Source organism: Melopsittacus undulatus, chromosome 6 (assembly GCF_012275295.1).
Source record: "Melopsittacus undulatus isolate bMelUnd1 chromosome 6, bMelUnd1.mat.Z, whole genome shotgun sequence".
Taxonomy (NCBI): Eukaryota; Metazoa; Chordata; class Aves; order Psittaciformes; family Psittaculidae; genus Melopsittacus; species Melopsittacus undulatus.
In genome coordinates, this window is record NC_047532.1 from 19801870 (window position 1) to 19829001 (window position 27132).

The window sequence follows — 27132 nt, forward strand, 5'->3', positions numbered from 1 at the left end:
TACTTCACACAGTTTCAAAGACCTCTTGCTGACATTAAATGTCTGGTCTGCAGACGCCCTGCTTCCCCACTACTGAATCTCCAGGCACCTTCAACACAGCTTCCCCTGAAGCTGTTAGTCCCAAATCTTGAGCAAAGGCAGGCTGCTGATCACTGTGCATCTTCTGTAGCTAGAACAGCTCTTTCAGGGCAAGACTTCTGTCCATGAACCCAAACATGCACAAGGGAAGGAGCAGCACAGACAGTGGCAACCAGTCCCCAGGAGCAGAGACTGCAGGAGCAACTCCAACAGTCCTGTACAGGGCTGTGCACTGAGCAAAGTGCAAAACTGAAGGCAAGGAAGCAGGGTTGTAAGAGTGTAGCTGCTCGTTCTCCCCTTGTGTCTAAGGGGCACCTCGTGATGTATGAATCCACTCAGGCTGGCACCTTTTTGATTGTGACCATTAAGTTCTTCTGCTTTTGCTCCATGTAGGGTTACCCAGGTCACTGATTGCTCCTTCATCTCCCTGTGAAAGAAAAGGCCAGTGGTCAAACTGCCTCTTTGTGGAGGCTGAAGACAAGTCCTCAGGAGGGAAAAGCCATCACCCTGACTAAGGACTTTGCTGGAGGTTTACCTCCAACCTATAGTACTGGTAATGGGAAATGAGACTGGTTTGCAAGGAGGAGAATAAACAAGAGAAGGAAACAAGCTTCTGTAGCCCTCTTGACAGTGCTGCAGTGTTTGGCCTGGATCCCTGTGATCTACACTGATACACAGCATCCAATATATCACTTTCCACCCATTCACAGCCACCAGGACTTCACAGGATCCTCTGCGTCGCAAATAGAAACAAAGAGACAGGGTTCCCTCTATCCTGCATGGGCCAAAGGTTGGCCTGGGTGCGGAGTGGCTCTGCAGCTCTGCAGTGGCATGGCCAGGCCACCGTGATAAGGCTTTCACTCACCCAGGATGCCATTCGTCCTGCAAGCCCTCCTCCCTGCTCACTCACAGACACCCTGGCATCGTCTTCTGCACCATATGGGGCTCAGGCAGGGGTGTCCAGTAGGGAATTTTGTGGAGTATTGCCCCAAACAGAACTGGGGCAGAAAAGTCCAAAAGGAATATTCAGCATTAGAAGCAAAGTTGAAGGAGAAGGGAAAGCTGTCGTCTGGTAGCAGGTTTTTTCCCAGGCTGGTGCAAATACCAAACCATGTTATCTGCAATGAGGGATTATTACCCTATTCCTCCTTACAGTGAGGGATGTTACAGGACGGACAACTTCGTATACTAAATGACTTTGCAAGTTATTTCCTAAAGTGAAGAGAAACAATACCAAAATCAGATCAAAAGGTTGAGTTCTTTTCAATTAGAAAGATCTTACTTTGAATCAAAGTACCAAAAATTGCAATAGGGAGAAATGGTTCCATCAGGGCAGTCCCTAGAGTTTTACTTTCTGTTCTGTTTTCAGATCCTATTGCATTTGGTGAAGCTGTTATGGGGAGCTCCTACCCCTGCAGCACACTGCTCACCCGCTGACTGGCACTCCAGTGCTTTCTGGTTTAGTTTTCATCCAAGAACCACAAAGCACTCCACCTTCCTGCCAAAGAAGGAGCCCACACTTGGGAATCCAGCTGTGCCAGCGAGCCCAGCATCTGCAGCTGGATATGTCCTGCAGCCCTCACCCTGCTTGGATCTGCAGCATCACAGGTTTGCAAAGCGCAGGCAAAGCTGCAGGATTGTACCAGCAGAAAGCTCATGCGTGAAAGGCTCTTGGGTCTTCCCAAATTGAAAACTTGTTGTTATTGTGTCAAGAGCCAGTTACTAAGATTTGGTGCTGCTGGGGGAAAGCGATGACTCAGTTTCCAACTCTTTCTTTTAGGGGTATCCGGAGACACTTTCCCCACTGTATTCACAGAACAGCCTGGTATTCACACAAGAAGGTGCAAAGCACATTCTCGCTCTGCAATTCAGAAAGCAGGTCTCAGCCTCAAGTTATCAAAAAAGGAAGGTTTTAAAACAATACCCATTAAAAACAATGTCCCAAGTGAGGAAAAATACGATGGAAGTGTCCACACCTGAACTCAACGAGCAGTTTCACTGCCACCAGAACTCCCTCTCATGTTACCTGCATTTAGGACAGTAAACTCTTTGCCTCACTCCTACCCAACATTGCTTTTCTCCCTCTTCTGTTGTTCAGGGTACTGCTGAAATTCAAGACACCAGTAAATGGTTGAAGGAGAAGAGAAAGTGATGGCTAACGAGCACCCAGCTTATCACAGGCACCATCCGTGTTTCAAAATGATGAGACAAAGAGGACTGACACACGTAGTACCAAACCCCACAGTACTTCTTCAGCCTTCACTGACTAGGTCCCAGAGGAAAACTGCCAACCTGGCCAACCCCTAGGAGCAGCAGGAAATACTTCAGCATTAAAACATAGAGAAAACTGCATCCAAGGTGATGAAATTGCCCTGAACGCCTGTAACCTGCAAGTTTATATACACAAGGATTGCTCAGGCCAGCAGAGCCAAAGAGGCAAACAGTGAGGTTACATAAAAGGGGAGGACACATGCAGATTACAGAGGTACATTTACAGATACTACACGTGCCCTTTTCCAGAGGATGCTGAATAGGAATCCAATCCCACATTAAATTTCCCAAATAGAAATCCATTATTGCCGAAGAATTTCAATTGCTTTGCGTAGCTGAAAAATGTCCTCAGAAGTCCCCAAATCTGCTACTCCATCCTGAAGAACAGATGAAAAATTCATAGGCTATCAAGCAAACTGACGTGATCAAAGACCACCAGTGACATGAACTGCGGGATAAAAATTGTCACAATTTGCCTTCAATGGCTGCTTTGCTTGGAATATGGTATTAAAAGAAAACAACTTTGCCCCCACTATGAATTTGCATTAGAAATCCATAATAAAAATAAAGCTTAATATTATACAAATGGGTGCAGTTCTCTATAGTGCTCCTGATGCAGATTAAGGTTAGACAGATTTTGGATGACAGTTATTTACCACAGTCTAACACCATGTATGCACAAATGGAATTTATTTTACAGCTGCGGATATTAGCCAGAAAACAGAGATGAGAGGAAATCTTACACTCTCACGTAAAATATAATTATGCCTGTTTTCTGCTCCTTGGAAGGCAAACAAAGAGGGGAAAAATTAATCTGCTGCTAGCATTTAATGGGACTTGTCTAAATGACACCAAACAAATAACAACCAGCAACAATTCACAAACACCTTCACTTTCATTTTTTTCCATAGGGAAATTCCAGAAACTCCGAGACCTTCTTGCTTTGAACACTTTCACTCCTACAGAGCAGGATTAGGCCCATGTCTCAGTATGTCTCTTTCCTTTGAGACCTTCAGATTATCAAAGAAAGAGGAAAATAAATCACAGGATCTCACTAATGCTTATTCTCTCCCTTCTGTAACGTGTGTCCATTTCCCCCTGCTTATCCCAACTCCTTACACAATTGCCACTGATCAACCAGGAAACTGTTGCTAACTCTTGAATTTTGCAAGCTAGCAAGTAAAATAATAAAACAATGTTTTAACTGTCAGAGATCCTGGCTCACAAAGTGCACTTTGGTCATTTCCTTTAATAACTGTAGTTTAGCAGTAATGATTTATAATAGTTCATAATATTCTACTAACTGTACTATATTAATAATACTAATACTTTGCCCTTGCCTAGTGTCTTCTGTCAGAAGATATCTAAGCGGCACACGCCGCCGTGAGGGAGGTATTGCTATTCCCCAGTTAGGGATCGGGAAACTGTGACTCCAAGCCATGCCCAAGGTCAGGATTCCCGATCCTCAACCCAGCACAGCAGCCACCGAGTCTGCCTTCACTTCTTCTGCTGCAATTTTGTGACAGCAGTGGAGTGTGATCGATGGGGCTGAAGATTTAATGTGATTAATTCCTTCTCGAAAAGCCAGGTTTGCCTGGTGGTTTGGGGGCCGTGGTTTTGATGGGAAATACCGAGTGAGGTGGGGAGTTTGTGCTGCAATTGTATAATAAATACCCTGGTGCCAGCATTCAGACACCCCGGGCAAATGAGGAGCGATACGTATGTACTGCACTCATGGCCATCTCTCCAGCAGGAGATGGATAAATATGGCATTTTGGTGTTTCTCAGAGCTCCAAGGATGGTGGTTACGAGCCTTGACATCAACTCCCAGGGAGACCAAAAAGGAAGAGAATGGGCACAAGGCATCGCTGACATGGCTGAGACGACACGAAAGCTGGCCGGATGGCAGCGGCTGCGCAGGGAAACATTTTGGAGGAGAAAACAACCCCATTCCTCCCCCTCAAATGATCAATTAAAAGCCATCCTTCTGCCGAGAGAGAGCCGGGTGAGGAGAGCAAATGAGGGCTGCGAGCAGAACAGCCGCCCGGCCCGGCTCTGCATGACAATTGATGGGAAGGGGAGGCCAGAGGGGCTGGCAGTGGGGGGAGGAAGCCCCGTCCCTCCTCTCACCATGGTGATTAGGTATTCCGAGTGTGCCAGATAGCCCCAAATAACAGAAAGAGAAATATAAACTGGAGACCGGCAGATCCAAGGCAGGCCAGATGGCCCCGCAGCCGGCAGGGGCTGCTCCCATCCAGCCCTTGCCCACTTTAACTGTTCAAACATTTCTTTATCCCGACAAGACAATTAAGCCGAACCGCATGGAAAGGAGTCTCGGCAACAGTTTGCAGGGGGAGCGGGAAGGTTGTTGCCAGAAAAGCAGGAAAAGGAGGTGACTGCTGCCTGCTCCAGGACCTCCCTCCAGGCAGCTCACCTAGCTCCATGAGGATGGCATGGTTTCAGTGGTGCAACAGGGATGGATGCATGGCCTTCATCTCTATTATTGTCCATCTGCCTGCCCACCCCTTTTGAAAATCCACTGTTGCTCCTTCTCTCCTCCTACATCACGCAGGGCACTGCACGATGGAAAGCAAACATTCCACTTGATTTATTTAATTATTTCACAAACAGTGTTAAGCTTGCAATTTCCCATGGTCACAGCTGATTATTACTAGTAACAAAGCATCACTTTGCTTTACACCCCGATTTTACCAGGCTTGGAAGTGATGTATCCCAGTGGGAAGAGGCATAGAGCGATGGATGTGTGCACATATGGATTTGTGCATGTGTGCATTCCCCCTCCAACCCATTGTTCTGACACAAAATATAAGGAAAAAAACCTTTTCCCCTCCCAGCACACAGACCTACAGACAGACACAGCTCTCTACACAAGTTCCAGCCCATAAACACAAAACCCAACAAACACACTTATCTGAGTGGTGCATGACTGTACAGACAGTTCTCAGCCTGATTTCCAAAGTGCTATGCTACTCAGGCTTTCAAGCTGTGGTCATCATAGCCCTGATGTTCATCACCTGAAGTGTGATTTACATTCAATCAATAATGAAGCAGTTATTTCAAAAGGAAAACTAACTCTGTCCTAGAGGTGTTTTTTAAAGCCCTACAGTGGAACAAAGAGCTCTCTTGCAGAGAGAAAACCCATTGCAGCACAAACTGCCTGTGTCCAGATAACCAAGGTTAAATATGATTATCAAAACTAATAACCAAAGTAATGTTAATAGAGCCAGTTATGCACCAGTCCTAAGGGATGAGCAGGGATCCCAGCCTGCTCCCCAACTCAGTTGCTCATCCCCAGGACACACCAGGAGCAGGGCAAGAGCCACCAAGGGTAGCAGGGGAACTGAGGCTAGAAGAGTCAGGCTCTGCCCAGAGCATGGAAACTGAACCAGCAACCAGGATGTAGAGAGTCACCTTCACATGTCAGGCTGTGCTCCCCAAGAAGTCACAGACAACACATGATGAAGACCAAGCAGCACACAGCAATGGGAAACCATCTTCTGTTGGCACAGGGGGTTTGGGGGCATGGGCAGCCTTGCAGGAAGAGCAAAGGTGTCCACTGGACAAGATTCAGCTCTTCACCAAGAGATACCAGCTTTGGCATGGACCTCTGCCTGTCACTTTGTGGGAAAATGATGCTGTGGTGACTGGGTACAGTATTTTATTAGACAGGGACAGATTTTATTAGAAGCAAAGAATAAACCCAGGGATCTTTAATATTTTCTCTGATTTTAAAACAGGGGTATAGGTCTCTTTTGCAGAAAGGAACATGCCATTTATTTCCACTCCTAGGAATATCAATATTGCATGCTTATTAAAGGAAACCCATAAAATATGTCTCCCGATGTCTCTAACACATGCTTTACAAGAAGCCCTGAAGTCTAACAAATGGCATTATTTATCTCTGTAAACACCTGAAGGAATGGGCCCATCCAGTACATGGCATGTCTGCTGCTTCTTCCTGGAAAGGCTCCACTTTTCTACATGGTCCCTGTACACTCCACCGCGCTGGATGTCCTGACTGTCTGCACTTTAGAGCAAGGGACAACTCACCCCAATGCAGACATCTCAGCCCAATTTGCTGAGTGACAAGAAACATCACCCCACCCATCTGAACCCCAGAAATGCTACTCTCCCTTCATGGGAAAACAGGCTGAGACTTTGCTCCCACGATGCAGAGTACTAAATACAGCACCTTCCAAACCTCCCCTGAAACGAAAATGCCTGACTTTGGATTCTTCTTTTCCTTCAAAGTATCTCAAGTGTAATTATATTTTTCAGGAAAATTAAAACTCAGTGCATTGAATTCCTTTTTTTTTTTTAAGAAAAAGGCACATCTAGAAAATAACCCTTTAAGCTATGGGGTAAAACAAATGTTTTAATGAGCTATTCACAACAGGTTCTTGCGCAGTGGTACAGAATACGCAGAGCAATCACAGTAATTCACCTTCCGTGTCACACAAACCCTTTCAAGAATGTGAAAAATACAGCTGAACGATGGAGCCCTACAAATCTGAGCCAGACATGCAAAGGTGTTGCTGATCTAAGACAATTTCACCATTTTTGCTCTCAGTTGTAGAAAAACCTTATTACATTTTTGCCTGGAAGCTACAGCCACCTACCTGCAACAAATTCTGCATCAGGAGCCCAAGTAAATGCATTTTACAAAGGGTTATATATAAAAATTATACCAGGGATCCACCAAACTTCTCAGAGGAACAACAACCCTTCTCCCCCCGAAGTGTGCATTTACATGGATCAACTCCAAAACACACGAGCAAACGTCAATGCAAAACAGGATCACGATTACATCTGCAAACTGTGATCTCTCAGATTCCTCATTCGGAAGTTTTCCTTTTCTGATGGTCAACATCAAAGATCATTAGGATCCCTCTAAAACGCCCTGCTGCTCACTTTCCCGGCCTCCAGCAAACACACCCATACGTGCGTATGCACACACCAAATAAACTCGCCTTGTTAATGGAGCGAAGTTTCCATGGTGCAGTGTCTGTATGTGATGGGAATATGATACAGAGCCAACAGACATATTCAGTGTACACTGTCCTGGTAGTTACAGAAGAATTTTAATGTGGATGAAATATCGGGGACGTTGCATTTGCCCAGCTCCTACCGTGCAGCAAAGCATCTCAAAGAAATTTAACCATACGGGTAAGAAAACAATAAAACAAATCACCTCCCACTTCTGCCCAAGTTTCCCCACGCTGCCTGCAAAGTTTTATTCTGCTTCCTTTCCCCATCAAGTGCCCTGCCATAGGGCTGGTGGTGGCATAGGGAACCAGTGTCACCGTGCTGCCTCTTGCATGCTCCTGTGCAGAGCCCTGTCTGCTCCCAAGAAGAGGACCCATGTTCAGCACATACTGTTGGCAAAGGAAAGGCACAGCGGTGAATGTGGATGTGGATGCGTCTGTCCATCCCCAGCTGCGCTCCATGTGGTCTAATTCATTTATCAGATTTACTTCTTTAAATGGGGTATCTGACAGGATTTTGCTAGCAAGATCCATAGCAGCTGATGCGCTCTAAATTAATTTAGCTAGTGGACCCACTCCTCCACTGCTATCTCCCAGAGTATTCTTTCGAGCAAGCTTCATTTCCACAGCCAGGTTATATTGATAAGGGAAAGAGCATCGACAAAGATGTCTCTAAGCCTTGCTGTCTCACCTGCCTCCCCTCAGGATAATTATATTGCCAGTTTATACACACACCCATCCATACATGCTCCCACCTACAACCTAGTCCCCTGCGGACCCAAAAGAAGGGAGAGGAGATGCTGAACAATGAAAGAAGCTTATGGCACAAAAAGTAGCACAGTCAGGGGTGGATCAAAAGGAGAGGGGGGAAAGGATAAGAGGTCGCATTCATCGTGCAAGGAATACACAGCTTCTGCCTTCAGTGGGAATCATCTTACCCTCACAAACGCTGACATAAAAGACACACAGCATATTTCAAAACCAAAGAGCGATGGATTTACAAGGCAGGTTGATTTTATGATGACTTTTATTGAAAAGGTACGCTGGGTTTAGGCAGATGCCTTTTAGCGCCGGTAAGTTAGCACAGTGCCTAATTCAAGGAGACAGCCTGAGGAAGCAGCGCCGACAGGGGAGAGAGAGCCACAATGTCTCTATTACTCTCCTCGGCATCATAAAGGGGAGAAGAAAAATCACATCTGAAAGGGAAAGGAAGGAACGGTGCAGCAGGATTTTGCTGGGGAAAAATAGTAATAATAATAACAATAATAATGAAATTGTTTTCTAGGTAGAAAACTCAACAGAACAAAGGAGCCCATGTGAGAAGCAAACCACTTGCTTCTTGGTCTACATGTCTGGGTTTACAGGAAAACTCTAATCATAAGTTAGTGCTCTTCTTCGCGCTCCACGGCCCCCAGACCACTCCCCACCATGGGTCACCTCCCAGCACAGCAAATCTGGAAGCCTGTCCTTCCTGAAGGACAGCTCTGCCCCCCTGCATAGGCAACACCACAGGGGACAAGGTGATGGGGAGTTACAGTCGTGAACATGCAGACTGGTTTCCTTCAGTTCAACCACCATGCGAAAAGGCACATCACCTTTCAACAGGCACCAAAGGGGGAAACACTCTGAGAAAGTACATGGTGCAACAGCTTATTGAATTGTAAGGATGACTGCAGGTTTATGTCTCGAAGAGGGAGCTTGGTGGTCAGAAATATTCTTACAATAACCAGAGGAAAAGGTACTTTTATCCTAACCTGAGGCACAAATCCTGAAGGTGATGCATTTGCTGTAAAGAACGGTGTGCATGAAGAAAAGGTCAGAAAGAAATACCTGAGGAAGCAGGGGGTACACATTTGCTGCAAGCTCTGGGAAAGTTTCTGGCTACATACTCCAGCTGCATCCCTTTTTACACACATGTATGTACCATCACCTATAGCCTCACACTTGTGGCTTGGACAGCTTTCTGCATGGTCAACATTGCCTCTCCAGCTGTGTGCTGGAAGACGAGTTTCCTTCAAGAGCACCTCACCTTGAATCTATCAATGTCCATTTAGAAGAGACAAGGCAACACTGTGTGGCTGAGGTTGGCAGGCAGGAAAGGATTGTTTTCCTCTGCCTTCAGCAAGAACCACAGCACTGCGGGGCAATCACCTGTTGAGTATCTCAACGAGGTACAACTAAAGAAGAACCAACAAGTCAATGGAGGTACTTACATCTGTCACTTCGGTCTTCGGGACTGGATGAGGTCTCCCTGTCAGAAATGAGGCCAGAAACAGCAAAGATCTTCTTCCCCGTATCATCAACTTTGAGGGAGCCGGGGGAGCTGGAGGGGAGCTGCGTGCCAAACTCATACTCCTTCCCATCAGTGTCGGAGAAGCGCAGATGGGGTGAGTCAGTGTCATGGCAGTTCTTCAGGCGCTTGGCCGGTGTAAAAGCTGACTGATAGCTCTCCCGGTCCTCAGTAGATGCAAAGGGGCGGAAAGCCCCAACGCCGCTGTGGTTCAACATACTGATCGGGGTGCAGTCCAGGTTGGGGGGTGCGAACTGGGGGTGGAGGTGAAGCAAGGATGGAGGAAAGTCACGGTTTGCAAACGCTCCCGGCACCCCACCTTGCCGGTGATACATGGAGGCAAAAGTATATGAGCCATTGGTAAAGGGAATGTGCACGTCCTTATCTGCTGACACGGGGACCCCAAAAGGCCTCGGCTGCTGGCAGGGAATGGAAGCATCACGGCTGGCTTCAGCAGTGGAGGCGAGAACCATCAGCGCCGGGGAGGCCAGTGGGTTGGGGAGATAGGGTGAGTTCTCCATCTTGAACGCTGCCCGGTGTAAGTCCATCGGAGTCTCTTTCGTCAGCAGGATCACAAGCAGAACAATCTTCCCTGGAAGGAAAGCAAAGCGATGCCTGGGAATGGAGCGGGGAAAACTACTGGAGCATCATCGCCTTCCGAACACTGCAAGGAAACAGAAAAGAAAAGAAAACACAATTGGTTAGGCTTCTGCACTCCTCTCTCTGGGATACTCCAGCAGCAGGGTGGCCACATGTGTTACAACCCACTGGTCGGAGACGCACCACTGTTCTCATTCAAGAAAATCAATAGACAACTTCACACACTACTGGAATCAGCTCTGGCCCTCCAGGTTAAAGGGTATCATCCAGTGCAGATGAATGAAAGGCACAACCAAACATAATAACATGCAGATTTAATAACCCACTAATAAACAAGGTTCAGTCTAAAATTAAGATAGTAACTCCAAATTATAATTGCAATTTTATATGGCAAAGGAGGCATGTACATATAATAAACTTCAGAAAGCCCACACATACACACACTACTATTTGCTTCAGGGGGTGTGTGTGTAACCACCATAAAAATATCTATTGCACATAGTTACCCACATGAGCCACCATAAGTGGTTATGCTGTACACGATGCCTAAGACACACGCAACAGATGTATTTTCTCTCATTCTCACAGTATATATGGGCAGGTAGGTACTTGCACACACAGTCCATTATATCATTGTATATATATATATATATACACACACATACTGTTGAAACGTAGGAATGTGACTGTGTATGAGTGCATGTGTGCCATACACAAACACCCACGTGCATATGTGGTCCCTGGTAGCCAGAGAAGAGATATCCCCAGTAAAATGCCTGGCATCTCTGACAGTATTTAAAATCGTAATGGGTGCTTCTGCCATCTGATCTCTGCAAGCGTCTCCCTTTTGGGTAGGGGACAAGAGAGAATGGATCAGTAATTTTAGTTCCTAATGCACTCACTCTTAAGTAGATTTGTAAACTGCCCTGGATGCACCATTAACATTTGGAGGAAAATGTTAACAGAATTTGTGCCTTGCATCTCGCTGAGCCTCCCAGCCAGCCACCACCCCCTCCCAGGGTGAGAGAAGGGAAAATGCTCCTTTCTGTGTCTTCCCCAGTTCGCTCCGGCTTTTTGTGTTGTTATTTTCTCCCCCAATCAATCTCATGTCTTTTCTTTTAAGCTTCCGCCGCCTGCCATTCAGGCCCCACAGCCCAGCTTAAAATACAAGGACTATAACTTTGAAACAATATACTAGCCGCTGGAGCTCAAAGGGCCAGAAAAATCATATAATAATAAAAAGCTGTTACAAATTGTGCCTCTTAAATCCAGAGGGTCAAACATCTCAAATAAAACTTAGTGAAAGAGTGTCTCCCTAATGGAGTGCCTTTTGTACTCCATGAATGAGGGAGCCTAGGTTAACAAAGTGTATGAAATCCAGTCTGTGGCTTTAATGCAGTTCAGTGATAACATTTCCTCTCTCCCATCCTATACCCAGCCACTCCACCAACTGTTATTAATTGTGAAGATGAGTGGACATCATCTCTCTGCTTCCTCATTTGGCACCCATCCCTACAGACATCATTGCTAAATTACCAGATTATGTACCTCGCATTAACGGATTTGCTCTCTTCCAAATTTTAAATAACTTTCCTGTCGAGTTCTTGCCACGGGGAATGAGGGGGGAGAGGGAGAGAGAGGGATGCCAAGGGCATCCTGGTCGGTGCTGCAGTCCTGGGCACACTCGCTCAGCTGCTTCACGCCAGGCTGATCAAAAACTGGAGGTCAGGAAACTGCAGCCACTGGCAAACCTGGGTGGCTTGGGGCTTACACAGACGTGTAAATACATACATACACACACGATTATATGTCTAAAGAGATGCATGCAGATAAGCCACCAGTCTCAGAAATAAACAATCATTAGCATGGAAGTCCAACTGAGCAATCATGGGAAAACATGGATTTCCTGCAGGAAGAAAAAAACCCAGCAACCACCTCTGCCTCCTTTTCTATTTTTACTTGTGCTATCACCCCATTACGTTAAATGTATTTCATAAATTAGTAATCTGGCCGCAACACTTGACACTCCTGTAGGATCCTGTGAATCACTACGGCCGCTTATTCGTTTGCAAACTTCATTACACCGGGAATAAATCAACACATTACAATATCTCAGCCAGCCAAATTTGATTTTTTTGCAGCTCCCACTTCCTTTTTCGTTCTCTCTCGCTCCCAGCACCTCCCCAACCCCCAGCAACAGGGACAGATTAGACTGCAGCAGGCCAGTCATTATGAAAATCTATCGTTAATACACTCCCAATGTCAAAATGTCATAGATTTAAATACAGAACCCCAAAATAAGAAAACTAACTGACCTCCTTAATTAAAAAAATATGGATTGCGGGGTAATCAGCTGGAGGGAACACTGGGGGGCCGGGAAGGCAGTGGGCACAGGTGGAAGGAGGAACTGCGACTTTTCTGCCTCTATGCTGATTTTTTTTAATTTAGCACCTCGCGCAAATCCAGATTAAAATAACTCCAGCTATTGATCCGGGCAGTGGAATTGACATTAATTTTAGTTCACTTCTCACTTTGCAAAGGGATCAATAGGAAGTAATAACAGCTGACATCCCCGCTGAAAGGAGGAGAAAAGACGGGCTGGAGACAGAAATCGAAAAGCAACCAAATAAATCAGCAGCTACTTTTCCACAGCATCAGACAAACTCCAAACAGATTGCAAAAAGTCTTTGTTGAATTAACTAAACAAGGAGTAGAGGGAAGGGGGGTGGAGATCAATCGGGGAAGGTGCATAAACTGTCTACCAAGTACGAAGGTTAGACGGACAGGCTGAAAACAAACTCCGATTTTTTTATTGCGATTGTTTTTTTCAAGGCTCCCTATTTGTATAGTTATTGGGTTTCAGAGCTACCCTGTTTAAGGTGTACACAAATTACCTGTGTAATCGTGTGTGTTGCTAAGAACAAGGCTAAACACGCCACAACCAAGACAAATTGAATCAACAGCCTTTAGCTCTGAACCATGGGGGGGGGGGAATCTCTCACCAAAGAACAAGTTGTAATCAGTTATCACTGGCTCGGTTGTGGCTCCTCTGCTTACGACGGTCGCAGCACTGGGCTGAATTAGTTAAGAGGAAAGTCTGACAAAAGTAGGAGAAGCCATGAGGGAGCTGGATTTAGGAGGCACCACAAGCACCCAGTAAGTGGAGAAAACAGCAGTGACCACGGGTTAGAAGCGTAAAAACTCACTAATCAGCCCGCAAAGAAACACGCACCCAGGCAAAACACATGCACACCCCAGACGCCGCCACCAGATCTGCAAAGCTCTTACTAAAACGCTACTCGGAGTTCCTATTACTAAATCACCTCCCTGCTATCGATTAAAATAAATAAAAAGCACCACTCTGGTTTCTACAACAGGTTGCATTTTTGCGGTCTTTCAACCATTTCCAAATGCCAGAGATTAAAATAATGGCGCAAATTAACATTTTTTTTCCCCCTCCAGAAATAAAGTTTTTCTGGGGTAAAAAAAAAAAAAAAACAAAAAAAAAAACAAACAAGCTATAGAAAAAAAATAGGAAATCCGGGAAAATTGGTGATGCATGTAAATTAGGAAAGATCCAGGAAAAAAAACCCACAATATCCATTTACATTAAAAACTTCTTTTCCCCATAAATGTCAAGTAGGAATTTAGAAATATGCTCTGCGCAGAAAAGCCAAAGATTATAAAACAAAATAATGCCAGCTGTTTGGGGATTTAAGTGCTCAAATGGATTATATATTTGAACCAAACTGGATTTCCTTATAATAAATAAAACAAATGCACGCTCGAAAGCCAACAAAGGAGAGTTCTCATCACAGGATTAAGATACAAAGGAAAAACAGTTAATTTTTGTTATTATTTTCCCTTCCCCCCCCCCACACCCCAACGTGTGCAATACGCCAAGTGCAGCCACACACCCGGGCAGCTGCTGTTAAAAGCGATGTAAGGGGAAATGAAGAAAACAAAACACTGTATAAGAGAGCGGGGAGCAGAGGAGCCGGCGGCGGGGACGGCCGGAGCTCCGGCCCCGGCCAGGGCAGCCCGGCCTCTGTCCCCTAGTCCTGCTCTGCGTTCCCGATGCTGTTTTGCTATAAACTTCCTAAAATGTATATATACATAAATGTATAATTTTAAGAATTATAAAGGGGATGAAAAAAGCCCCCGGCGCAGAGAGAGAGGCGGTGTCGGGCTGCAGGGGGGGAAGCGCGGGGGGTTGGGAAGAGGGTGAAAAAAAAGGGAAAGAAGAAAAAATAATGCCCTACCGGATAGGGGTCTATAAAACACGCCGGTACAGGGGCTCTATCGGCCGCCGCGCCCCGGCCGCGCTGCCAACTTGGCGAAATCCGAACGAAAATAGCGGGCGGTGTCGACCCGAGGGAAGCCCCGCTCCGGCGGGCACCGGCACCGGGCTCCGGAACCGGGCAGCGGCCCCTTCGGCAGCGGCCGCCTCGGCCAACAGGACTGGCACCTTCGCCTCCTGCTGTTGATCCGTTTCCCCCCTCCCGGGCCGGGTCTGGTCGGGGGGTGTTAAATAAACCCCGATAAAACACAAGCAGAAGGGGTGCGCCCCGGTTGGAGCCCACCGCAGCAGCCAAGCCCCGCCGCTCCGGTGCGCCCGCCGGTAAATTAAACAGGTGTCTGCGGGGGCCAGGGCGGCGGGCACGGCTCGGTACGGCCGGGTCCGGGCTCGGCTCAGCCCGGGAAAGCCCCGCTTCCAGCCGGGGCTGCTCCGCTCCTGCCGCCTCGGGAATGTTCGCTCCCGGGAAGGAAGGCGGCAGGGGGAGTCCCGGGTCCCGGGTCCGGTCCGGTCCGTTCCACACAGCTCAGGAAGCGCTTTACCCCTTACCCTCCCCCCGCCCCCCCCCCCACGTTTTCCTCCTCCTTAAACCCCCAAGTCACAAAGATCATCAAACGCAAAGATGACCAGAGTTGTTTGGATTTATTGCAACAATCACTTACCATACACATTTCCTGTGTGGAAGGATAAGCATTCAATACAACTCTTTAAGTAGACAGTTCCTAATGATTTCATTGTGGTCAACCAGATGGTTTTTATGTATTTAGATCTGAAGGTGAAGAATTATTTTCCATGCTTCCAACCTATTTACAGACTTCCCTGGTCTAGATCTGGGGTTGTTGGTTAAAAGAAAGAAAATCCTGCGATTTCTCGATCGCATCGCTGGATGATCCAGAAAGTTTTCTAAAGGACCTAAAGCGAAAACAAGGATAATTTCTTTCATCTCTTCTGGCTTCCCAAGCTACGCCATTCACATGTGGAGTAATTTTAGCTCATTCGTTGAATAACGCTGACAATTTAAACCTCCTCTCTACCTTTTGTTTTATCTGCAATAATAAAACCAGAACGACACCGCGTGCGAGCGAGATCCAGGAGGCCGGTTCCTACCTGAAAGCAGTCGGGGGCAAGGGCGGCAATCTTTTGGGGATGAAGGACCCGAGGAGGGGCGAGGATGTTGGCCAAACTTCAGCCTCGGCCAAAATTAAGCTAAAGCGGCGGCTTTACCAATGTGAGTTTCGAAATAAAAACTCATTCGGTCTTCGAGCGGGAATCGCGCAGTTTTGGTACGGCTTTAAAACTAAAGTTCACACGGGGGACTGCGCGCTTGCAAAAATGAAAGCTTCGGAGTAAATGAAATTACCGGTTGTTCGGGGGTTCCTGAGCAAACAGAAACCCTGGAAGGGGTTTTCTTTTTTCAGATACTCTGATTGAAAAAAAATATTTTGGGTATTTGCAAGGGGAAAAAAATAGGGAAAATAAAAAAGGAAAAACCAAGCAAGGCGCCGAGCCCGGCGGTGGGTTTGTGCATCCGCTTATTTCCTTCGGAAAAATAGAAAAGTTTTTGTTTTGCAGCCGCTGGGAAATGGAATTGTCGCTGCCCAGAGCGACCGTGGAGAGAGCGAGGTCCTGGGCGCCGCGGGGGGAAGCGAGGAAATAACTCCGCGGCTTGCCCCGCCGGGAAAATAAGCGCGGGGGGGGGGAGGGGGGGGTATGGAAACGGAGTTAAAGAAATAATGTCTGTTTCGGAGCGAGGGCTGTGCGCCGGGCCCTGGGTCCGGCCGGGCCCCCCGGCACCTGATCCCTGATGGCGACCGGTCCCACCCGGAAAGCCACCGTGAGGCTGGGGGGAGAGATCGGGGCAGTTCGGGGCTCGCCGAGGGTGCTGGGGGGGGCCCTTTATGTGCCTTTCCCCTCGGTATTACCATGCCGATCCCCACCCACCCGGCCCTCCCCGCGGCTGGCGCGGATCCCTGCCGCCGCTGCCTCGCTGCCCGGCTTCCCCGGGGCTGGGCAGGGGGAAAGGGCGCAGGGGGCTGGGGTGGAGGTAGGAGGGGAGGAAGGGAAAGGAGGGGGGAGAAACTTGCCCTGCAAAGTTTGCGTGTGGCCGGTTGGCCCCGGTGGCCGGTACTCACGGTGCGGCTGCCGGCGGGCGCTGCGCGGAGCTGGCGGCGTGCGGGGAGCTGGGGAGTCCCGGGCGTGCTGGCCCCGCTGCGCGCCCGCGGCTCGCATGTAGCAGAGCGGGAGGCGCCGGGGGTGCGAGGGAAGGAGCAGTGCTGCCTCTCAGTGCCGGCTCTCATCAGTGAATGAGCCTCCACTCTCCGAGGGACTCCTGGCTGCACACACACACGCACACACATACACACGCACACACACACTCGCACACGGAGCCAGGCTGAGCAGTGCATACATTAGGGCACTCGGGCAGTATGGGAAATGCAGTCCAGGACCGCGGACCGGGCGCACACCCGCCGTCCGGCCACCAGGCACAACCCTGGAATTGTCCAAACGGGGGTTCGGGGGGCTGCTGCCCTCCCAGGGAGGCCGCTTCCCCCCCAGCCCCACCACACCACCCTTAGTTCCTGCCACTGGTCCCATTTTCCACCGCGCAGCTCCCTCCTGAACTGCAGCGGGATGCTGCAGGATCCCCCGGGTGGCAGAACCCCTCCCGGGGCACCCCTGCACCCCTCCGGTCTCGGGCCAGCCAGTACCTGTGGGATGTTCACGCAGCCTTCCCCAGACACCCTGCTGCGTTTCCTGGCACTTGGGGGTACCCAGGATGGGCAGACCTAAGACCATCTCCAAATTCACCTCTGACCGTGGCAGCTAAGCCGAAGAGCAAATTAGGGAATTCACCCTCTCAGCGTTCGCCCAGCTGCAGCACGCACAGCACGCACATTGCTATTTTAATGTTTCCTGGATGCATGTCACAGCCCTGCACAAACCCACCCGCACACACATACCACCTCGGCCACAGCCAACTGCCCTGCCAGCCATGGGACTGTCCTGAGCCTGTTGTAGGAAATGGAAGAGCCAGTTGTAGATGAGGCCTCAGATGAAACACTTGTCTCATTGTTTCTTGTAAAATACACCAGGGACTGATCTGAGAGACTGATTTATTCCACCCAGGAGGGAACTGTTTTGTTTTGGTTTGTTTCTTTAACTGCTAAATAATTTCAGGTTGTTCTGTAAGATAGAGGATAGGCAGCATTTCTTGGCTTTTATCTAACTCTGCACTGGCATTCTCAAAATAGGACCATGCAGTACAATGCACACTGACAGAAGTCCTCTCCATCAGCATCATCAACCACTTAGGCTACATCCTATATGTGTGAGTGAGAGTAAGAGGGATTATGTGCTTATGTCATCCAACAACTTTTGTGTAAGCAGTGACTCATCACTAAAGAATATGGGCTGGTTTTGCCTGTTAATCCATGGGATCACTGAATACGCCAACCCCTATAAAAGTGTCCACAGGCACAGTAACAAACATGGCCACAGGCCTTATCTGGGTGCACTGTGAAGACCACAGTGGTTTGCTTCTCTGGTGGGTTAAAGCTCATACTTTCTACAATACTTCAGAGGTGGGTTTTAGGCAGTCAGGGTGCCTGCGTGTCTCATGAATAGTAAAATCTTTGGAAATAGTAGTAAAAAAAAAATCCCAAATCAGGCTGCTTTCTTTATTTTCACACTTAAATTTCAAAATAAAATGACATGGCATTTCAAGCTCCTCAGCTCAGGAAAGCACCTGGGTGAAGGAGCTTCCTGTACTTTCTTTACATAGCTACCAGCAGCCCTGTTCCCTGCCCTGACCTGCAGCTCAGCCCTGCAGAGGCTGATGACAGCAAACCACTTCTTGCTCCGTCACAGCTTCCCTGCACATCATATGTGGGAGTGAGAGGGGCAGCAGGGCAGGCAGCAAGCATTGCCTTCTGCCACTGGTCAGTCGTGATGTGATGGTAAATGTGGGCTGAGGAGCCTGGGCTCCTTTTCTGCTTCATGTAAAAGCTGGCATTTCAATATTCCAGGTAAAAGTCTCTCACAACTGTGAGCAAACTTTACTGGGCATATATTCTGCTCATGAGTAACATCTTCCAGTTACCCCTCGATTAACCAAAGTTAAGATTCTGGGGGGACTGGTCATTCCTAGCACATCTTTGGAAACAGCTGCCCCTGTGTGTGGGGAACGCAAAAGTCATGATGAGTTGTGTGGGGACACCAAATTAATGGGTACCACACACGTTTCCAGGGCCTGCAGCATGCTCTGTGCCAACAGTACCAACCAGTTGAGGACTTCCAATAATAACATTCCATAGGGCAGTATAAATGATCCATAGGGTAGTAGAGATGAGCCCTATTTTAAATAACATCAGTGTTCTGACACACTTCAGGAAGCCACATTAAAACCCAATCACAGCCCAGCTTGTGCCTCAGCTTTAACCAGAATCCTGGTTAAAAAAGTGCTCTTATTATAAAGCTGTATTTTCAGTACTTACAACATCATGAAAAATGATCCCTCAGATTCAAACTTCTTTTATTTTTTGTTCTTAGCCAAAAAGCAATTTTTTTTAATATTTTCTTTTTTTTTTTCCAGTTCCTTAGTATGGGAAAAGGGATCTGAATCCGGTGTCCGATTTATGCGAGCTGAGAATCAAGCTCCATGTTTTGAGGCTTGAAAAAGGATTGATGCAGCTTTATTTAACTTTATGTTATGACACCGTCGCACAAGAACTTAATACAGTTTGGATTCAGGGAACAAGTCTGGCATTTAGCTATCTTCTGTGAGCAATGCCTTCAGAGGGAAATGAGAAGATACACTCAAGTTATTTATACTGGTAATTACCATTAATCTGTATTACTAATGAGGGTTTTGATCCTGGAAATGGATCCATAAACATGGACTCCTGCACCACTATGGAGCTGCGATATGCACAGAGGCCCATAGGAAAAATTTCCACTGAAATATACTCTACACTGATAATTTGGACCCTAAAATAACTTTGGACATCTGATTTAACTTTGTGTGCATTGCTCATCTGTAAGAGTAATAGGGGAAACCTTGATTTCTTTAATATTAAAACAACATTTGAGGTTGTTATAGGCTATCACAAGGTATAGCTATAGCTGTAGCTTCTCACTATTCTAAATACTGAAGTCTAAATTAAATTAACATATACAATCTTCAACCTACAGAGTTGATTAGATGCACTTAACTTTATGCATACGGATTCCAATAGGATTACCAATAACGCATGAAGTCAAGTGTACATGTAAATTCCACCAGGAGCACTGACTCGACTGGAAGACTGCTGGATTCTTACAATGCCATGGCACAGTTCTTAAATCAAGAAACCCCCTCACTCATCACTATGTCCTCTCACTGCTATTTTATATAATAAGGTTGAGAAATATGATAAATGTTAGCAGAAAACATGGGGGAAAACTGCACTGCACATATACCAGCTCACCCTGGGACCCCATGACAGTGCGTTGCATTTGTTGGGAGCTGCCTTGTTGTGATGCTGTGGGTCCCCAAAAGTGACACCCTGAGAAATTACTGCATGTATGGGACCCCATCCTGAAGTCATTGGCACTGCCACCTCCGCTAGACCCACCCATTCCTTGCATCCTTTCATCCGCAGTTATGGATGGAGGAGGGGGAACGTCAACTTGATCAATTAATTAATTATTAAAAATAAACTTTTAATGGCAATTAGGCTCCCAGGCGGCTGTCGCTTCCCCCCGAGGTGTGGCTGGCTGCCTGGCTGCCTGGCGTGTGTAATCTCCATGCCCTCTGCTGGCTACAGCCAGCGTGTCTCAGCGGCGTGCCACCACCACCCGGTCCTCACTGCTGGGAGAAGGACCACTCGTCCAGGATGCTGGTAAGTGTTGCCAGTGGCAGTAGTCCCTGCTGCCCACATGTTTTTGTCCCCTGGTTTTATCAGAGCCGTGGCCCTGGTTTAAATGTCAATAAGCTGGTGGCTACACTCCAGGAGGACAGGAGCTTGAAGCCTCTCTATGACTCACTCTGATGCTGTCAGCAAGGACATCTGAGCTGAAGATTGACCTATGAGTTTGAAAGCATTATTCTGGTCTTAGCAGCTGATCTAGGCTTTATTCTAGTGATTGGTGTAAGGGTTTTCCCATAGCTCAGGAGAGCTCATATGGAAACTCTACGCCTCCTGAGCCATATGTGACTGCTCTCTGCCAGTCCCCTCTCTCTTGCAGAGGAAGAATTTGGCAGAAGCAGGGTTGAAATCATACTATCTGCCAGAAGTCTGAAATCTAGATCTGGTGTGCTCTCAGTGACTAGTCTTCCCAGAATGAGAAAAAAGTCCTTTAAATGACTTGTTGACTCATAGCACTACTAGTGAGAAAATTTTCTTCAGCTTAGAAACATTTTCTATGGCCAACAGATAAGTGTGTCTCTTTTCCAACATCATCATCATCACCATCATCACCTAGGTCTCTTCCAAAGTCTGCTGAATAGCACCGGAGAGCAAGGAGAACCTCCTGGTTCTGCTTCTCAGGACATGCTGCAAGAGACCGCTATGGTTTTAAATCTTGCTCATCACCGAATCTCTGCAGCAGAGCGGGGACCATGCCCAGGAGTTTGCAAACGAGTACAAGGTGTTCTTCATAAACCATTGTCCTGTGGTACTATTTCCTATATGATTTTCCCTTTACAAAATTCCTTCTCTATAAAGGAGGTTGCAGACTGGATGGCAAGTAGCTCTATCAACTGTTTCAGGAACACTGCTCACAACTGAACATCAACCATATTATCATTTCCAAAGCCGAGGATTGACCCAGATGTCTAGGATAAGATGTCTGGAGCAGTATATGAGGCACTTCCGGGAGAGTGCTCCTGATAAAAGTTCTCCCCAAGCCTCCAGCAGCCCAAGCTGTGTGATTTAAGCACATGCAGTACATGACATCCTTTCCTATCAATAATTTCTAACACTTGCTGTTACAGCCCTGGACACTTGTTTTCTGTACAAGCATCCAGTCTTTCTTCAGGGCTTTTCTGAATCCCTCTCTGAGCAATATCCTGTTGCTAGGAGTTCCACAGGCTAATGGTGTGGAAAAATATTTCCCTGCGAGAAGAGCTACACCTGTCCAACCCCCGTTCTGTTCACCATCCATCACATTGACAGCATAGGTAACATTCCCGGGATCATGTCAAAGCATGAAATAGCTATAAAGGCAACACATATGTGTTTGTCATTTTTGTCATTAATGGGATCAAGTAAAACTAAGGCAAAGCTATTGAACTGTGCCTTGGAAGTCAGGGGAAGCTGGAGCCATGTCCGAGAGCAGCTCTGAGCAGTGTGTCCTGCTTTGGCCCATGGAAAGAACACAGGGTGAGCAACGCTTTGCTCTTCTTATCTATTTCTTTGTGTTAGCTGTGACTGTGCCTCAGGGAACATGTTGGTTTGCTTTCAGAGCCCAAACAGGCTGCACAGTCTGATGCTGGCACAGCATCACCTCAATAGCCTGATTTGAGACATGGGGCTCCCCACTTCAGCAAGGAACCCCAATTCAGTTTGACTCCCATCTTCCCTTTTAGCCAGGCAAGCAAACCTGAGCAGGACAGATATAGTGAGGTTTTAAGGCAGCTCTCTGGTATGATTAGTTAGAGCCTAACATGAGATAAAATCAATTTGGAACTTGTGTGAGTTAGGGATGCTCTCATCAGTCTGAGTTTGCAGCAGCCAAGTGCAGCATAATTGTTATTAATATCTACTATAGATATATAAGCCGAAATGGGGTTTTACAGTAAAAAGAAAGACAAGTTGTTCTTTCCCAAGAACATACAGGTTGCGGTTCTTATTCAGAGCCATGTTGAGCACCCTGAACATCTGTAGAAATAGGAACTGGCTGTTCCTAAGAGAAAATACACTGATGCCTCACACACATGTGCATTTCCTCATGATATAACAGAAGACAGTGGGTTGTTTTTTTGGAGTTGCTGAGTATTATGATGTTTGTGGTCCAGCCCAGAAACTGCATTAGATATTACCCAGCTAACACGCCATAGGTGACTTAAGGCAAACCTATGCTTTGTGCCTGCCTTCTTTCAAAGGAAAATGCTACATGCCAATGCAGTTAGTCCTGCATAAGGCTGGACCTCAGCGTCGGCAGTAGTGCTCACTACTGTGACTGCTGTGATAATTCCCATGCTGCAGTACAAATGGGATTGCACCATAAACCCACACACCTTAGCCGTGCTGATGGCCAAGCCTACATAATAGCCCAATGCTTTGGTGCTAATGATCCAGTGTTTATGGTGGCCCACAGCACTGTTGTCATGCCAACCAGATGGTATTCCTCCCTAGAAAAAATAATAATAACCAAATAAATAAATACTTTCTTTCCCTAGACTGATCTGTCTGTTTAATAGGAGTTGGAGGTTAAATCTGAAGGGGGAGAATCCAGGCTGAAATAATAAACCAGACTCTGTTTGGCTGATGAGAGCAGAAAGTGTTTCATCCTCTCCATCCCCTCTGCCCTTTGCAGAAGACTCTACACCAGGGCAGGGGAGTGGGAATTTCTGCCTAATGGGTCCTTCCCTGGGGATGTGGATCAGGCCAAGGACTTCTACACTGAACTCCTCTATTGTGGTCCCACAGCAGCATGGCCGCAGCAGAGTCATGGCACAAGGAAAGCCTGTCCCTGATGCAGCCTGCCCAGCCTCCTGCTCTGTCCCAGCACATCTGGTACCCCAGCAGAGATTTTGCTCTATCAGTGGGATAGTCGCAGGAGGGAGGGTGCTCCTGCAGAACCAACCAAGCCTTATTTCTCCTTGGGATCCTCCATTCCCTTTCTGAGAGGGTGATGTGCTCCAAAGCTCCCCCAGGTCTACCTTAGCTCAGTCACCAAATGTGGCTTCAGAGGCCATTTTCACAATCTCTCCCTACAACTTCGGAAAATTTTTGGTTTCACACTGGGATAGATCCCTGCTGCTGATTTTGTGCCTGGTTCTCACTATTCCCCTCCTGGGAAATTACCCATTTTCCTCCAACAAACACATCTTCTTTCTACTAGTCTTTTTTACGAGTCACTCCTCACCTGTATTTCCCATTCCTTTTTCTTGCCCCTCTTTTGTCCTTTAATCCAGCTCACATTACTCTAGCAGTAAATTATTTAAAGCAGGCAAATACATGCAACAAACTAGCTTTCTGTCAGACATAAGCCTATTCAGAAACTGATACACTCACAATTTCTTTATCTTGGCTCAGCTCTATCTTTACTTAGCTTTTCCTGGCATCCAGTCCCAATGCTTCATATCTCCCAACCTTTCAGATGGCTGCCTCTGTTGGAGGAACATCCCATTGTATCTGCAGTTTTCCTGCACACCTCAACCTTCCCACAGGATCAATAAGGCAGAGTTTACTGGAATTCACAAAATGATTCAAATAATAACAATAGCTTGAATTTTAACAACAAATAGAAACAATAAAACTTGGAAGGGGCATGAAGCCTTACACTACAGCTTGGACCAGTATCTGGTCTGAAGAGGAAACTGGACCAGGGAGTGATTTGTCCTGCCAGTGTAGTTTCCTCTTGCAATGTTTCTTGCACACCAGCTGTGCCTCCTGGCAGTGTCCCTACCAGCAGGCACAAGACATGGATTAGGTGAGCTCTAGGTCTGGTCCATCTCCAAACTCCTGTGTTTAGAGTAAAAAATGAAGGGAATGAGGGATATCAGGATTTAAAATCCAATGACAACACCCCAGAATAAGCATTTCAGAACTGAAGAACCCTTACCTGCATAAGCCATCTCCCCCACTTTCCTTTGTTAGCACTAAGACAGAGATTTGGCAGACGCATCGATACCCATGTGCTTGCAATGCTTCATGTGTAGTTCATGAGGCACTGTGGCAGTCTGCATTAATTTCTCTCTGTTCTACTTGGAGTATGTGAAAGGTGACTTCTTCCAGTCCTGTGTTCTCAAGCTGGTTGTCAGGAAACTCCTTTCCACTCATCTTTCCATTGGTCCACGAAGCCACCTAAGCATGGCATTGTTCTTCCTTCCTTAAGGCTGTGCTACTGAGAAACAGCCACAGGGTTTGATCAAGAGATGTTAAATGGACTTGACAATTTCTGAGCTCTTGTAGGAAATCTTGAGCTTCAGTAGCATCTATGTGTTTCTCCCACTGATGTCCTTGAAGCTGAGACAGCTTTGACTGTCCTGGAGATGTTCTCTTAAGCCTTCAGCATGTGTGGGTAGTTGTCACTGTTGAGTAATGTCACCTCATTAGACAGAAACACATGTCCATTGAGATAAGGATGAGCTGTCCCCCTTAAGAAGCAATAGGCTTGAAATCAGATCTCAGTTGGTTTTTCTGTAACACGCTCAATTGGTGTGACCCCCCTCTCCATGGAAATCCTGTAGGGATATATTTCAGTGGACTAATTATAAATTCCCTCTGTCTTGCATTAGCTGGATACAGCATGCCTGGTGGCATGAACCTTCCCTCTTTCATTCCTGTTGTGCACCTCTCTTGCTGCAGGCAAAAGTAATTTTCCCAGCCTGGAAATGTGATTTAATTTGACCTTGTTCACACAGGTTCTGCATCTTTTACATTCCCACCCCCAATGATAAAACAGGATCAGAGGAAATTGCTATGATTCACAGTGATGCTCTGCCTCAGCCTCCAATTCTTCTTCTTCCTTCCTCTCCCCCATCCCATGCTTTGCGTACCTACCACAGCTGTTCTCCTTACAGAGTACTTTTGACTGTAGGTGGAGGATGTAAGAGGGATGTGAAGATGTGAAACCGTACTCCTGTGTCACATCTTCGCTGCCAGGAGAGGCAAGCTGCTTGTCTTTCCTCATGAGATGCTTCAGGAGTGAAAGGAAAAGAAATTGAGAGTGAGAGTGAAGAGGGAATATTAACAGAAACAAGGGGATGGCTATAGAACTTTGTTTCTCAACAGTTCTTGTATACAGATCTTTACTTGACAGAATCGCACGTGGCCCCTGCCTGCTTGGATCCACTCCTTGAACCCTTTTCTGCCTGCCCAAAGGCTGCTGTGGGATGCTCCTTTGTACCTTCCCACTGCCCAGGGCTGCTGACCGCTGGCCTTCCCACTTGCTTTTCTTCCAGCGCTACTGAGATGGTGAGAATGAATTGTCTAACTTAAATACCTCAGCCTTGGGCTCCCCAATGGTCCTGTTTAGAGCAGCATCTGTGGAGATCCTTGCACTTCCCTTGCATAAGGGCAGAAGACCTTTTTAGTGGGATTCCCTCTCCTTTGCCTTGTATTTGATCCTCAACAGTGAAACTTCTCTAGTGAAGATTGTCACTTTAGCTGTGCCAGAGGAGTATTTATAATACAGTTACTACCTTTCAGAATCCCAAAGCATACAAGATGCTTGGAGAGGCACACTCTGGCTGTGCATCACCTGTCTCCACCAGTAAATTTGAGCCTGGGAACAGCAAGCCATTTTACACCAGCTCACAAAAGCCGTAAGCCATGACATGAAACACTGGCTATCTGTAGCAATAAGCTGCAGAGCGCTATGGAAGCGTGCTTACAATATTTTCCCAGTAATGGGGATGGCATCAATTGTCAGTGAAGCAGACAGTCTGGCTGCATGTGTCATTCAGACTTGTTAATGCTCTGCTTCCCATCTCCTGGCTTTTCCTATTGTGTTAAACTCTTACAAGATCCTTGGGAAATCTACTGGGTCTATTGCCAAATTATGTGGATGTCCCCATGCAGATTTTTGCCTCATTTTAGGTGTGTGTGACTGTTATTGTTTACAAGTTTCTGAAGAGGAACAGAAATGTTTGAGAACCCTTCATAAGGTATCAGAGCTAATATTTGAAATTGCAATAGCTTTATCTATAGGAGGCCATACTTTTTCTGTCTCCGCTTCAACGATCTGACCTAAACAGGTCAGATGCAATCCCAGGTTGTATTGGGGTAGCTTGTCCAGACAGGAAGGACCAGAAGTGGTTTCTAAAGGACTGGTAGCTGCAAATGTTGAGCTTTTACACTGAGAAGAGAGTGGGAAGGGGCAGGATGGAGAAGAAGATACCCTATCTCTCACCAGTACTCTGAGAAGGTGAAAAACAGAGGCCAGAGCTGGCAACCACAGTGGATAAAGGACAAAACATTTGAATTAATGTTTTATCCTCATTTTGAACAGCCTTATAAAGAGTAGGAGTCTTTTGGCTCGGGGAAGCTGGGCGAGGTCCTCTAGAGAGTAGATGTTAAGGCCAGAAGGTTCAATTCTGAGTATGGGGTGGGCTGTCTGCACGTTGATGAGCTGAGTCACTGATTCCAGAGGATGTAGGGCTTTGCTTGCTTTCCCTCAGCTCAAACCTTTCTTTGTCAACCAAAGCAAGATGTCTTGTTCCCTGGAGCCCCAAGCGATGGCTGGTGCCTCTAACATGGAGACAAAGATCCACTTGGAGCGGCTTGGTCTGAAAACCACCAACCTGGCTTTAAGCAGTGGCAGTAGGAGCTCATGCCCAGAGAATTGGATGTTTGCAGAGCACAGTGCAAGACTCAGTGAGATCCAAGCTCTGCTCACTGCTGAGTAACGTGTTTGTGAGTAAGAGACTCATATAAACCATC

General features: G+C 46.9%; 1 protein-coding gene across 3 annotated transcripts in view; it reads right to left on the reverse strand.

Annotated features, from left to right (window-relative positions):
* RNF220 (ring finger protein 220) overlaps positions 1–10193 on the reverse strand; it is a 217479-nt gene extending 207286 nt beyond the window's left edge. For all 3 annotated transcript variants that reach the window (XM_034064080.1, XM_034064079.1, XM_034064078.1), the window contains exon 1: positions 9569–10193. In XM_034064080.1, the coding sequence (XP_033919971.1) occupies positions 9569–10193 (625 nt within the window). The remainder of the gene's footprint in view (positions 1–9568) is intronic.
* Positions 10194–27132: the final 16939 nt, after the last annotated feature.